A 15303-nucleotide genomic window follows, 5' to 3' on the forward strand; every position below is an offset into this window, starting at 1 on the left:
CAAATAATAGTCGTTTAGCATTGCCATTATTTACAAGAAATTTCCTAGCAATTTATTCCTGAAAAGAAATTGAATGCCTAACTCTTGCACGTGCTTATATCCATTTGCCGCTGTCAGAAACGTTTTACGATGAAAGCGGAATAGAAGAATGAGGTGTGCGCTTTCAGATGAAAACACGCTTTCTCCGAATTACCGTGCCATATATCCGAATACGTTTTGGTGATACGCCAGAGCATTTTGAAAAGGAATTGGGACTGTTGCGAATTTTCTTCGCGCTCCTCCCTTCAACGTAGCACAAAAGGCTTTAAAGCAATAAATGTATGCAGGTAGTGACACGGAAAGCTTCACGGAGAATTACTTGGTCTAGAGTGTTTCAAGTGATATGCAATTGCGACTCGCACAATACGTACACAAGACAATGAACAAAGTGCGCGAGATATGTATCGTATTGAACAAACACTATCCGACAATGATTCGTTCCGTTTCCCTAGCCTTAGTAAGGTGAATATAGGAGTGGGGATATCTTCCCTATATATAGTATTTAACATATAAAATACTTTAACAGTGGAGGGGATTGAGCGTACAACGTGTTATTGTTTTGATACGCCGTCATGTTGTTGTCATTCGTACGGCGAAGCTCGAGTAAGAAGATAGTGACACGAATCACTCCGTATGTCATCGCATTATCTTTCGAAAAATGTAATTATTACACTTTACGATTAACATTTTATAAGTGTATATTGTTTGTTAATAACAGAATCGTGTTAAGTAAAAATAAATAAGAATAAAAGAATAGAAGAATAAAAGATAAATAAAAGATTTAAAAAAATATGGTGTAAAAAATAAATAAAGGTATTCAATTTTTTTGGCCGAGTAAATCGTAGTTTCGTGTGATTGTAATGTTTTCAGTATGAGTATCCCTACATTTACATTCATCTCACAAGGGGAATGGAACGAATCATTGTCGGGTAGTGCATATACGTGTGCAGTGTGTGTAAATAAATATCTATCAAACTGCAGGCGATTGGGAAATATAAATGGTTTATATAGTCGAATAAATGTTATGCAAAATTTAATTTGATCTGGCTCTCTCGGTTTAAAAAAAAACAATCGATTGTTCTTCTCGTATCCCCTTCTCTGATTTGAGAGATTAGTTTATCTGTTTTTTTTCCCGTTTTTTTTTTCTTTTTTGCAACAATTTTATCCTGACACGAGCGCGAAAAACAAAAATTGGAAGTTTTATTCATAAAATCTGTAATAGTCGAGAATAAAAATGTCCCGAGATCTCTTAGAACGAAAACCGCCAGGCGTATATTTAATCAGCTTCTCCGTTCGCACCAAAGCGGATTGCGAAGAAACCAGGTCGGGGATCGCATCAGCTGATAGCGAAAAGAATGGGACGGGAGGTTGGTCTACACGTATTTTAGGAATTTAAGAACAACTCGGCACGCTATTCGATCTCGTGCGTTCCTCCCTTCAATTTCTGAGAAATTTTTTCGATGATGGCGTAGATTTTCGCCGCAAAAAAAAAATTACATAAAAATATATATTTCGTTTTTATCCGCGCTACGTTGAGGTACGTTGAACTGGCGCTCTCTGTCAATTTTTATCGTCTGTGTCAGCGTGTAGTTCCAAATATAAACTCCTTCGTGAATGCGTCTGTGCTATCCATTCTCAGTCGCCGGCTGCGGCGACTGAGAGTTTATTTTCTAGTTTTGTGACACACGTGCACACGCGAATATCGTTCTCTTTCAGAAAAGCTTTCGGGAAGCTTCTCGGAGGAGCGAATCTTTCATTCACGGGGTCTCTCGAACTGTGTCGCTATCGCAATATTCCGAATATTGTTAACAAGTCAGCCAATCGACTGCAGCCAGTGTAACCGATGAATTGATCAGATTGCCAATTATGACTTTTGAAATATCGCTGCGTTAGAGGAAAGTGAATAGTAGATGACATTTATTCGTTACTCGTTTTATAGAGAAAGAAATTTGCTGTCTATTTAAAGTTAGAAAAATAAAAAAATGGGCATAATGTGGCGAGTAAATTGCGCGTTTTAAATAATAAGATAAAAGAGATAAATACTTCGCGCTCTCTTTTATTTTCTTATATTCCGTCCTTTCGTAGTACGTGTGTATTTATGATCGAACAAGATGCTTTTATAAATAGAATAAGATTAAAAATAAATTTAAATCAATGCGGCTCAATGCCGATATAAAAAACATAAACATAGCTGTGAGAGGAATTTCTCGAGCTTTGAACATAAAGTAACAATTTTTTTATGCTCGATAAAAGTTGTTTATTTACGCGTGATATAAACATGTCGAAATTCTTTCGCAAGTTAATCTTTTGCGGTTGCTCGACGCGCTCGGGCCTCGACAGCCGTTCGATCATCGTCGACGAATCGATCGTCGACGATCCCCCGAAATTCGCGGAATTCCCGAATTACAAGACGAAATCCGAAGATCTGGAGAAGCATTTTGATCTGTCCGGTATAAAATTCATCGACGACGACGAGGAAGCCGACGAAGAAGACGCGCCATGCACTAAGAACGGTAGCTGGCGATCGATCAGATTATTCTTTTTTTATAGAAAAGTGGGTTGATACACGCGGTAGGTCCCCGCTGAGGGAGGATATATAAATAACTGATGGACAAAAAATTACGAGGACAGCGCGCAACGTATAACGAAGTTTTCGCAGCGCGACGCAACGAATTTAGCCCGTTTAATATCGTGGAGGGAGGTTAAACTCGCGTGGAAAAATGTTTTTATCAATATTTCCGAGTGGAATGATCGTTAGATTATAACCGAGGATGGATATAAAAATTTTCTTTTTGCGCACGCGTGCAAAAAAAAAAAAAAGAAAACAAACCACCGTCCGCGCGGACGGAGGGAGGTATTAAATTAATAAAGGAATCACGGTGGCTTCTCGCGCGGTATAAATGAGAAACGAAGGGAATTTGTCAGACTCTCGATTTATGCTTCACTTATCTCTGCTTTTCTCCTTTACACGGCCGCCGTTGTTTAACCGCGGCCTGATAATGAGTTCTTTGATATACATGTTAAATATGCGATAAATTTAGTTTAATTAATTTTTGAATTTCTGACAGAAGAGCTGGACGGGCCAAACGCTGGGCGGATACGAGACGCCTGGGTTATCGCCGTCGAAAGGTGAGATAATGAGATAATTGCATCGATAATTATAAAGATCTTGTTGGCATTTAGAATGCGTTATAATAGCTTATAAGAAACGCACGCTCTTGAATACACACGAGCGCGAATTCACGCATGCGGAGAGCGGGAAATCTCTAATAAATGTGCCCCGCTCCTGGTAAATACATTCCTATCGGGGCGCGGAATCGTGTGTATCGATTAAACGTCACATAAAAGGCGGTGATGTCCGGCGGGCGAATATGTGTTTTTGATTGAACGCGAGAATGCGTCATCTAAATGTCACGAGAATCCCACGGAAGTATGCGTTTCAATCGAGTCGATAATGACAGTCCGTGATGAGATATCGCGTAATCGGGAAAAGTTCGTATTTTTCAGATATCTCTCTTCTTTTCTCCGTTTTCTGTCTCATTCTTTTTTTTTTTTTTTTATATTCCTTCGGAATATTGATCTGTCGTTTTTTTCTTTCATACAGACTTACTGACTTAATGGTATCTCATTGTTAATGATAGTAATAAGACAGAATCAATTTTGCACGTTCACTTCATCTCGATACATTTTTTCTCGGATGCAAAATTTAATCGCTCAAGGATATAATTTATCTCAACCACGAAAAGCAATCATATATGTATGTGTATATATTTTATTAAAAAAAAAAAAATAGCGCCCATTAAATTGCTCCTGATTATTATTTTCCGAGAAAGTATTTTTAATAGAAATGGATAATCTCTTTTCTCTTTCTCTTTCTTGTCTTGTCGCTGTTGCAAATTAGATTTCAACAACAGGTTTTACTTGCAATTTGCAAACGCAGTTGTATTTGCGTTTTCAAGTGAGAGAAAGAGAGAAAGACTGAAAAAGAAGCAGCGAATAGAAAACACTGTCGTTTGTAGCGATAAGGATTGTCTCTCTCGTAACTCACTCTCCTCATTCTAGTATCTCGTTCGCCTTTGCATAAGGATAAACATAGCGACATATCTTTTACAAACGGATATTTTCTCTGTTTGCAGGAGCGCGCGGGAGAGGCTGCAGAAACTGACGGCGCTGAAAAAGATCCAGCCGCGCGATATCCAGGGCATTCTACATCAGCAGGTATGCGAGAGCGTGGGACACATAATTAGTCGAATCGCTTGTTAATATCGTGTTGGAGCGATTCGATAGTTTCACGATGAGATACGCCTCTCTTTTTTCCTTTTTCTCGCCGAATAATGGAAAGTCACTTTTTATGCTAGAATCGACTTCAAATTCATCGTCACTTTAAATAAACGTGATTTTTCGTCATCCTTTTTATCGATCTTTACACGTACTAGGTCATTGTCTCGTTACGATATCTCGTTTATAAAGTTTTAACATGTTTAACGTTTAAAAGAATAAGTGAGAGAATTTCTCATATATAAGGTGGGTCTAAACATTCCGGCCAGAGATTTCCGGTAAGAAATTTTATAAGAAATTAATACTGAACAAAGAAATTAATTCTTTGGGCGTTGATTTTTTAAGGAAGCATTTCTCGATGTTCCATGTTTATACAAGCCTTTTTGTTCAGAATTAAATTTCCTATAAATCTCAAGGACAGAAACATTTGGACTCATCTTATATAGTTTTTGTTACATCCGGCCCTTTAAATTCCACTTTGATTTTTTACTTTTAATAATCTTAATAAAAGTAATAATATTCAAAATACACTTCTCCTCAAAATTTCTTAAAATTTTAAATTATTTAAAAATTAAAGATTAAAAATATTTAATAGTGCGTGTTATACAGACATGTGTCTCGCGCGTAATCAATTCGCGCACGGACGCGTTCGGAAACATTAATTCGGTAATACTGAATACAATCTGGTCGCACACGTGAATAGCAGACGGAGAAGCGCATTCTCGTCGTTTCTGTCATCCGGGCCGATTCTTATTCCGCTCTCGCGTCGTCGCTAAATCCAATCCGGCATGCTAAACAATTCGCGTCCGCGAATCCCGCGGCTGCGTGCGAACGAATCGATCGGGCCGCGAGCGAAATCATTAGGCGCGGAGGCTGCTTATGAAATGCGGAATGCAAAGTAAATGAGCGGAGTGAGCGGCGGCGGGTACGGCGATTATGCGCGGCCTTGTTTACGCGAGAGTGCGGAGCTACGTATGTGCCCGTTTCTCTCCCCGGTTGCATCGCTCGCGCGCCTTCGCGCGTCCGAATTCCCCGGGCTCGAATAGCGCTTTACGATTACGCAATAATGAGTTTTATGAGGTCGTGTTTCGTAAAGCAAAAGAGAAGAAAATAATGTAAGAACGTGTTTCGATACTGTGTATCGATACCTGACACTAATCACTGATCAATTGGCTAAAATCACCGACACACTTTATTTAAAAGTATACCGTGATTTTTAGCAGGAACGGAAGCCGATATTATTTTAATAGATAAATTTACATTTTGACGCTACGAACGCGTAACATTTTTTATGTTTGTGCTTTATAGATATGAAAAAAAATTGTCTCCTCTCAATATATTCGCACGTTTTTAAATGTAAATATAAGATCGCGTATTTGCAAATATTAAATAAAATTGATTGCTTTTCTATTTTTTGGGGGAAGAAGGGGAAAGGAGATATTGTTCATAAAAGTTTGAAAAAAAAAATTCCGCGCATTTTTATTCATTATTAACTACGTTCGAGATTTATTTTAGGGTATGCGGGATTGTTTTGCGCGTGATTGCGATACAGCATGCGGGCTTAAAATGTCGTATAAGCAGGCGAGCACGCAACGCGAGTTCTCTCGTGCAAATGAAGAAGCCACACGAAAGCTGTTGTAACGTGAGGATCGTTAACGAGTTTTCTCAATATTACAATTCATATCGTTAACAGGCGTTTATTGCTATCCACAGTACGGCATATTATAGTCTTTTTTTCATATTAGCACGATAATTCAGTTAAAAGGCGCGCAAGATGTAACGAGACTTCTCGGATTAATTTGTCGACGCGATTGCGGTATCACTCGGGAAATTGTCCGACCATTCCATCGCATCAATTTTTTTTTTCGACGTTATGGTATGGGATATGGGATGGGGATTAAGATGCGGTGTAGGAAGACGCTTAAAACATTCTGGCTGATGAGTTTTTAATAGAAAATAAGTTTTAATTAGATATTTTTACACATGGATCTAATTACGTATACATGCGGTTTTTCAGAATTACAATTATATTTTTAAATTTTTGATGATGTACAAATATTTAGTATTCAATTGAGAGAAAATATCAAAAAGAGAAGAAAAATTTTTTATTTTTTTCCCTCTCACACACATTTTAAATTGTCTTATTTTTATAAATATTTTTTAGGAAATTTAAAGCACACATACACACAACATTTTGTACATTAAGATATATAAATGAGGGAAAAAAGTGAGGGAAAAATGTTACGAGAAAAGAGCTGTTAGCATTCCTTTTTCATGACTATATAATCGTGACATTGGTCCGGTATCCGCGCCGTTTATCGCATAAACATTATTCTGACTGGTTCTGAGTTTTATATAATAGACACGTCGACGATTATCTCTTTTTGCGATTGCATTTATGGCGAATACAACTTTTATCAAAATTAGTATCGATTCTTCAACATTATATATCAATACTAATTTTTACTAAAATTAATATTAATTTTTTAACATTGACATGAAGCGCGCGTGCGTATCAACGTGTTGCGAATTGTAGATACGTTACGCATCGAAGGTGGAAATAAATGTGGAGATGGCACTTTTTTTTTTTCCCAGAAATGCGGAAGCACGCGCGACACGAAAACGAAGTGAAACCGTGGTATCCGGCTTCTGCAATTTTTCATAAAGCTAAATTGAATGCTACGCCGTATAACCGTCACGTGATCGTGATATATAATTCTACATTCGATTACATTTTTAATCATCGTGCGGTGACATAAAAACAAAACGCAATCACGATGGGATTTATTATTTACCGCGGTTGTAGCTTTCTCGTGTAAAATATGTATGAGATACAATATAGTGAATCTAATATTATCAGGAAATGCGTTCCTGTGATGTTGGCAATCGGTCAACTCTCGTTAGGTTGATACTCCAGAATAAAGTACAACTAATGCTGTATATCTGGCGAATGTTTCAGATAAACGACGCGGTCGCATCTACGAGCGAGGATTCCGCTGCGAAAGACGTGACGAATGGCCAAATTACGGTTACTTTGCCAGACAAGTAAGTTCCTTTATGTATTTCTTTTTATATTATTACTATTAAATTTTTTTTAGAAATAAGCTTATTGTTTTCAACTTTAATAATGTAGATTATCGAGGATATAAATTTTTGTGCAATTTTTTGTAAAATTTTTATTCTTAAACTTAAAATTAATAAACAAATCGGAGTTTAGATATACTACGGTTAATAATTCAAAAAATAATTCGTATTGAATTGTGGACCCGCTTCTTGTAATTAATTTCTGAAGGCTTAATAACTCCTGGGATGTTCCTGTCAAAGCATAATAAACCACCAATGTGTGTTGTAAAACCAGGGAAAATATGCACGATACCTATAGAAGGTATCGTCGCAGGCCGGATATGACAAATTGCGATTGTCGCGTTTGATATCCCTTCACAATGCTGCCGCGTATTCGCCCGTTTTTATCTTGTTCAACGATTTAATTTTATAGCTATCATTTTATATTTTACATTTCTTATATATATTAGAAGATTTAAATTAATTCAATCCTGTTTCAATTGTTTTTCAGGGAATTGAGCACGAATACTTTCTCCACGAAACTTAGCAACGGTACGATTCCTAAAGGATTAGCGAAAGAGGCAGACATTCGAGTGGAACACGTCTCGCAGGAGCGGAAGGACGTTTTGGAAAAACAACATAGTTACGAAGAGGCGAATCTCTTGGTTAGTATATATCCTTAAGTAATCTTCAAGTAAATACAAACGAAATTTTATATTCGAAAAAATTGATTTTTCGAGATATAATTTTTTTTTGGTTTGACTTTGTTTATGTTACAAAGGAGTGTTAAAAATAACAATTTAAAGATTACAAAACATTTTGCTATTATAACATTAAATAAATTTATTACGCTAAATTTTCTAATATAAATAATTAGAAATATATACGATTTATTACATATTCATACATATAGATTATACATTTTTATATTTTATAATATAAATTGCATGTGCTCTGCATATATAAGTTATATTATAACTGCAGATTTCTTAGACACATTTTTTTCAACATTATATTACGTTGGCACCAATCGCGCGTCGCTTATATAAGCAACATCCGTTGTAGATTTCTTAAGTAATTATTAAACACATAGTTTCCCGGAATAGTAAATCGGCATCGGTAGTTTATCGTGCTTAATTGCCAACGTTAGACACGTTAATGAGAGTCTTCTCGCAAGACTCGCGAGCTATTGTTATTTGTATTTCTTTGAATTAATGATCGGGCTACAAATTTTCTCCAAGTTTATTTTTTCTTATACTTGAATTTTATCTTTATCTGAACACTAAAATTAAGTATGAGCAATCATTCAGCATTAAGCAATATTGTGTATATTATAATACTATAATATTATAATCAATTATATTATAATTAATAATTAGTATCAAAATTTATACGCATTGTCATTATAAAAATATTTAACACACACATGCATACAAACACTAGACATCATAATCAAATAATATCGTTAAGGAAAAATCTGCTCAAAAAATTCCAAATTAATGACTGAAAAGAGAGAAACGCGACAAGCTCGGATTTATATCTTGGGTGTGACTTTCAAAAAAATTGTAAAATTGCTTATTATTTGCTTGACAGCAACCGGTGCCGGGAGGAAGAATTGGCGAACGTCGCGCGAGCAGCCCTTTCCAAAATGGTCGGACAGAAGTGCTGATTGGCGAGCCGGAGGGCGGCCCGAGGTCGCCGCGGGGATCGACGTCTTCGGCGGTGAACGACGGCAATTTCCTGAATCCACCGGACGAGCGAGACGAACCAATTTGCAGGTAAGTACGTTGGATTGTAAGTGCGAGAGTTTTAAGAGACCCCGAGGCTCTTATGCTCCTCTTCAAATCGCTCGATCGGCGCTTCTCGTCTTTGTTGCCGTCCTTTATATTGTAGGTCCATTGAATTTTCTCGTGCGATCAACATTTCGGCATTTATCTACTAAACCCGGTGAACATTTCGCGGTTTATCTTTACGACTCGATCTAAAAGTTTTTTTTTTTTATTGGCTGCTCTTTCGGGAAAATTGTTCGTTAATTATTATATGGTTTACTTATTTACTCACGATAATTAACGGTCAATTCCGCGCTAAGAACAGGATTATTAAGTGTGTTTGGCAAGAAATGAGTCTGATAAGTGAACGAGATTTGATTCAGTATTGGCGAAATTAGCATTTTTAACAACTAATTTAAATATTTAATTGCGAGTTTTCGTGATTATAATTTATCCACTCTGCAAGCACACACTTGTGCTTCAAGCGGTGAGTGTCTTAATGAGAGACAATTATTTGGATTACTCGAATCTATAATCCCGCGTGTTCTGCTTTACCCTGATAGAAAAGCATACATTCAGACGATGTCCGCTGGATGTCGCCATGAACATACTTAGCTTGATCTTTTATAAAATCGAAAAAAATCTCTCCGGTTAGCAAATACGAAGATATAGCTCTGAAGTAATTTTACAAGTATGTCCTTCTCTCTCTCAAATATTTTTATTTTGTATTATAATATATCTTGGCAACTGCGTGCTTCATTTATAATATATTCTCTTCTTGTCTCAGTTGACATGGTAACTCATATGAAATTGCCCCCTATAATTTATCATAAGCTTTAATGATATTACATTGGAATTTTTATTCATTAATGATATTTTTTTTTTAAATTGTAATTCTATTATAATTACAAAAAGATTCTTCAAAATCTTTGATTTTAATTTTAATAACAATTTTAATTATTTTCTTCTACAAAAAAAAATCTTTGCAAAAATCTAATAAAAATATTATATTTGATAAACTCTAATTCTCAAAAAAAAAAAAAAATTGCACGAATGCGATTAAGTGCGGGCTAATCTGAGGTGCACCGCGAGCAGAGTGCAAGAGACCGAGTCTGCAGACTCATTTAGAGTGACATCCGATTCGCGGATAGTGCATCTTTGAATCGTCGATAGAGCCGATTAAATTACTGCGATATCTGCGACGTGACTCGAGCACCAGGTCGGAGCGCCAGGTCGAAGCTCCACTCGACTCCGAGGAGAAAGAGAAAGAGAGAGTCAAGTCACTTCGCCGGTATTTCACGCTCGCGACACACCCATCCTGAGACGGTGTGAGTGCAGCCTAAACAATGCGTTTTCCAGTCCTCGGTATGCAGCGCCTCGACAGAGGCCTGATCCCTCTCTTTCTCTCCCTCTCTCTCTCTCTCTTCTTTTCTTCTTTCGCTGAATTTCGCCATCTCCCTTCCTCCCTCTTCTCGCTGTCTCTCTTCCTGCCTGGCGTCCTCTCCTCTGCGCGTTTCTAACATGACACGAGAGGGATGCATGGCATATATAAGGACTTGTGTGGGAAAGAGAAAGAGAGAGAGAGGACTTGAAGTACGACGACTCGGCACACGAGTGTAGCTGGGCACTCTTGTGGTACTCGTACCCGTATATAGGATTCTCCAATTTTGCGCGCGTAGAATGAAAAAGATTTTATTTCCCGTTTTATCGCGCGATTTTTTTCGCATTATAATTTCACAATTAACGTGTCCTTGTATGTATTATTTAAAACTCGATGTTTCCAAGAAACATTGCTTGAGTTATGATGACAGACGAGCTATCTTCCTTTTTTTCTTCCTCTTTGCTTTTCTCTTAGATACGGGCTCTCTCGAAATCCGCGATTCTTATTTGCGAAATCTCGCGCGTCGCTGCCTTATTTCGCGTTCGTTCTTAGTTCTTCGTTCTTAGACCTGATAAACAGGAATCGCGCCGCTTGTCCTCGCAGGGACTCGTTTAAAACTTTGTTGTCAAACGAAGCGCGGCGAGCGACGAGATGCGGACAATAATTAATGCGCGGACAATAATTAACGACGCGAGGAAAGTTTAATGGTGTCATAACTGAGAGAGAACGCGTCGGCGGGTCTCGGGCTCGGTCCGAACAGATCATAGGTAACTTATTCATGAGGTCGCTCTCAGGTGCGAATAAATGCGCTCTATTGACACGGAGCGCTTTTTGACGAGGGAGGCTGCAGAATGAATGGCTCGAAAATGAATGCAGGGATGACCAAAAATGAAATGCGAAAGGTCGTCAGCAAGTCTATCTCTCTCTCTCTCTCTCTCTCTCTCTCTCTCTCTCTTTATCTTTCTCTTTTTCCTTTGTCAGAGGAAGAGAAAGCATTATTTATCATACGAGTCTTTCTAAGCAAGGGAGATAAAGGGGAGGCGCGTATCGGTATCGCTCGTTTCTTTGGATTTTCGATAACAATTTCGCACGAGCGGAAGCACCGGCGCCCGGAAATTGTGCCAGTTTTCACGTTTCAAAGTGAGACGCATCTCATGCGCGACGCATCCTAAAAGCCCCGCGTGATTATTGCAACTAACGCAATTTTTGGTACGCGTATCAAAGAATGGCATTTGCACAAGCCGGCTTTTCGCGTTTATTATTACATCACAGCTTCTCGGAGCTCTCGATTTTTTTTTTTTTCTTTTTTGACCGAAATCTTTTTATGACGATATTCCCTTTAAAATGTTGTGATATTTTCTGAACGAGATCTTATTACTCGTGTTTGATATTGAGGAAATTTTACTTTGCTCCATTAAGATTTGATAATAAAAATTAAATAACGCAAAAGAGGAGAAGGACGCGTAGGAAGGAGAGAGAGAATGCTCAATTAAACCTTGTTAAAAGATAAACTCTAAAAGATAATTCTAAATTGGTTAAATTTGCTACTTTTTTTTTTTGACTTGACAACCTTTGAAAGGTACATCGATCATTTACTAAGCAACTAACGAGATAACTTTTTAGTTTGTCTTTATCCCATGTTTAATTATCGTAATCTTCGACATTCGTTATCCGACTGATTCGCTCTCCTTCGTAATCGATATCATTCGACGTACGGTATATGTATGTACCAGGTAACTGCGTTTACGCTTACGCGCGTCCGGTCGAAACGATGACATTTCTTCACGTCGTAGCGGCATTTGCATCGGACAGCTCGAACAACGATTGCCTTAAAAGAACGAATGTATAGCGATTTCCTATAAAGTCTATCTATCGGTGCATCGAATTGTGCTTATTTATATCTCGGTTAAAAAAAAAAAAATGTGATTAAGAATCTTTAATATAGGTTTTTATGTAAATATAATCTCGAAATTAATTAATTAATTTGAAATGTCACTTGTCATTTTTTTTTTCATAATAATTCAGGCTTAATCTATAAAGAACAATTAATAATTGATAAAAAAAAAAAGGAAAAATGTTTAGCTGAAAAGTATCAAGCCCGATAATTTAGTCGAGAATTGGCGCGCGAGAAACCGTGTAAACGGCGCGTTTGCGAGAGTTTTTCCGGATCGCAAAAAAGCGGATAACAATTTGTGCGCGTACGTGCGAGAGATTCGCGCGACGACATAGGGCTGGAGGTAGAGGCGAGCGAATTTCAAGTGCATTCCCGTGATTGAAGCCGTTCCTGCGGTCCCGTCGTCTCTCTCTCGTTATATATATATATATATATATATATATATATATATATATATATATATATATATATATACGCAGCACACACTCTCTCTCTCTCTCTCTCTCTCTCTCTCTCTCTCTCTGTGGTAGCATCAGTTCACTCGTGTGCGACACACAGTCGCGGAATACCGATTGCTCACTCTCCCATGGCGTTTCCTGTTCCGCGACCACGCAGTAGCATATATTCCGCTTTCAAAGTGATAAAAACGAAAACACGCGCAGAGGCAGAAAAAGAAGAGTGATGCGTGGATGAACAGATAGGAGTGAGATGACAGGCGCAGGAAGGTGGAATAGAACGAGAGAGAGAGAGATGGATGTGTATGTGTGTGTAGTGTGTGAGGATCGGTGTGTGTGTGTGTGTGTGTGTGTGTGTGTGTGTGTGTGTGTGTGTGTGTATACATATGTATCGAGAGACGTGACACGCCCGCTGTCCATTGTTCGCGTCTAACGCATTATGCGCATCATTCATGGCCTTTTACGCCAAGTTCATATTAATTCTCGAGGTCTAATCTCGGGAGTTCCCTAAACGGATTCTACGCAAAGGATATATGACTTTGGAGGACTGATTTCTCTCAACTCAATACAGAGTGTGTATCGTTATACCTACTAGGAAGTAAAGCATGTAACATAGCGTATCGAGTTTTTCAATTACAAACGGAATTTTCAGATTGAATTGAATTTCTCGAAAATGCAAATGTAACTCGCAATACTTACTTCTCCATTTAATTCGAATTTAATTGAAAATTTATAATCGACTCTTAATTTAATATCTTAAATTTATATTTAATTACATTGAATAGTCTCGTTAATTAAAATGTTTAAAATGCAGTGAAATTTACATACGATAGAAACTAGAGTTTGCAATATATTTTAATATAATTATAGATAAAAATTTGCCGAGAAATTATATATACTAACTTGTGTTTATGAGAGGTATTACTTTTTAGCGAGAAAGTTTATCTCATATTTTGAGGATTATTTTCAAGAAAGAATTTTCTTTATAAAAAAACGCTAATTGCATGTATTATTCACGGTCTTTTGCACATCGCGACGTACTTATATACACGCATACACATGCACCTTTATGCGTCTGTGCTCCAATTTTTTTTTGCATTTCCGTGAAGGCAATAACTCCGCTCGAGTTTTTCCACCGTTCTTCTGGAAGAGAGATCGACTGCGCAATTTATGGCGATTTAGGTCGGTTACGTTATACGGATAACTTGGAAAGAGGTATGCGTTTCTTTAAATATCGTTAAAGGAGAGCTACACAGCAAAATGCATAATAAAGTAGTGTGCGTGTAAGACGACGTGTGTGACACTGCAATCTACAATCTTTCTTCAATTACAAACGTGTCGCGATGATAATGCACTTGCCGTTTCTCCCTGACCTACTATCGACATAGATCCAATGACAGAGAGAAATAATACATTATTATTTCATATTTACACAGAAGCGATAGACAATTTAAATGCATAACGCGAATATATACAGCTCCTTGAATTACAAAAATGTGTGATAAGTATAAAAGATTTTTAAGAGAACATATTTGTTTAAAACCTAAAAGTGAGTACATTTTTTAGATTTTTTCATAACGCAACGACTTGATAAAAATTTTTAATTTTTTTATAATATTAATATAGTATTCTTAACTATTTAAATAAACAGACTAAATAATAGAAATAAATGGCGGCATGTTGAAAAAGTTTTACTTACTTTTTTTTTTTTTTTTTAAGAAAAAGTTCATGCACGATGTGCATGAAAACTCGGATTACGTTCGACGGATTGATTTCGAATTTTGCATGCGAGTTCCTAATAAAATTCCATATCTGCTAACGAAGCAGCTTTTTTTTAATCCGACTCCCTATTTTTTTATAAATAAAAAAAATGGACTTTTTCTTAAAAAAAATCTCCAAATATTTGCATAACACGAAAAATAAAAATTTTTTTTAGCTGAAAATTTTTATTTAAGTACTTAATAATATTGTATTAATTGCGCTGCAAAAAATCTAGAATATATACCTATTTTTCGAGAGTTTAAACATACATGTTCCCTTTTACAATTTTTGCGATACTATACGAAAACTTCAAATTAATAATGAGTTTAACATTTGTAATTAACAAGCTATTTGCGCAAAATTAAAATAGATTGAATGCTTAAATTGCTCGCGGAAGAAAAAAATAAGAGGACAATTTTCTTCTATTATCTTTCCCTTTATTTACCATCCTTTATCTTTCGTCATTCGAAAACGATTTCCACGAGAAAGTAACAAATGTATATACGCGAGACCTTTGATATCTCCTGCAAGATTTTCGAGCGGGAAATCATACAGTCGCTCGTTAATTCGCGAAAACATCACGCGTCGACGGTGGAATAATATTGTCGCATGAAAGTCGTCCTTCCTTAATTTCCCAGGATTGCTGAACAAAAGAAGTGTACG

General features: G+C 36.9%; 1 protein-coding gene across 6 annotated transcripts in view; it reads left to right on the forward strand.

Annotated features, from left to right (window-relative positions):
• LOC126851450 (uncharacterized) overlaps positions 1 to 15303 on the forward strand; it is a 65633-nt gene that overhangs the window by 11677 nt on the left and 38653 nt on the right. For 3 of the 6 annotated variants that reach the window (XM_050595431.1, XM_050595438.1, XM_050595433.1), the window contains exons 4-8: positions 3108 to 3168; positions 4176 to 4257; positions 7277 to 7362; positions 7892 to 8045; positions 8974 to 9158. In XM_050595431.1, the coding sequence (XP_050451388.1) occupies positions 3108 to 3168; positions 4176 to 4257; positions 7277 to 7362; positions 7892 to 8045; positions 8974 to 9158 (568 nt within the window). Of the gene's footprint in view, positions 1 to 2302; positions 2553 to 3107; positions 3169 to 4175; positions 4258 to 7276; positions 7363 to 7891; positions 8046 to 8973; positions 9159 to 15303 lie in introns of those variants that run through there. The other 3 variants (XM_050595430.1, XM_050595437.1, XM_050595432.1) reach the window with 2 other exon arrangements.

The sequence above is a fragment of the Cataglyphis hispanica genome, chromosome 8, assembly GCF_021464435.1.
Source record: "Cataglyphis hispanica isolate Lineage 1 chromosome 8, ULB_Chis1_1.0, whole genome shotgun sequence".
Classification (NCBI taxonomy): domain Eukaryota; kingdom Metazoa; phylum Arthropoda; class Insecta; order Hymenoptera; family Formicidae; genus Cataglyphis; species Cataglyphis hispanica.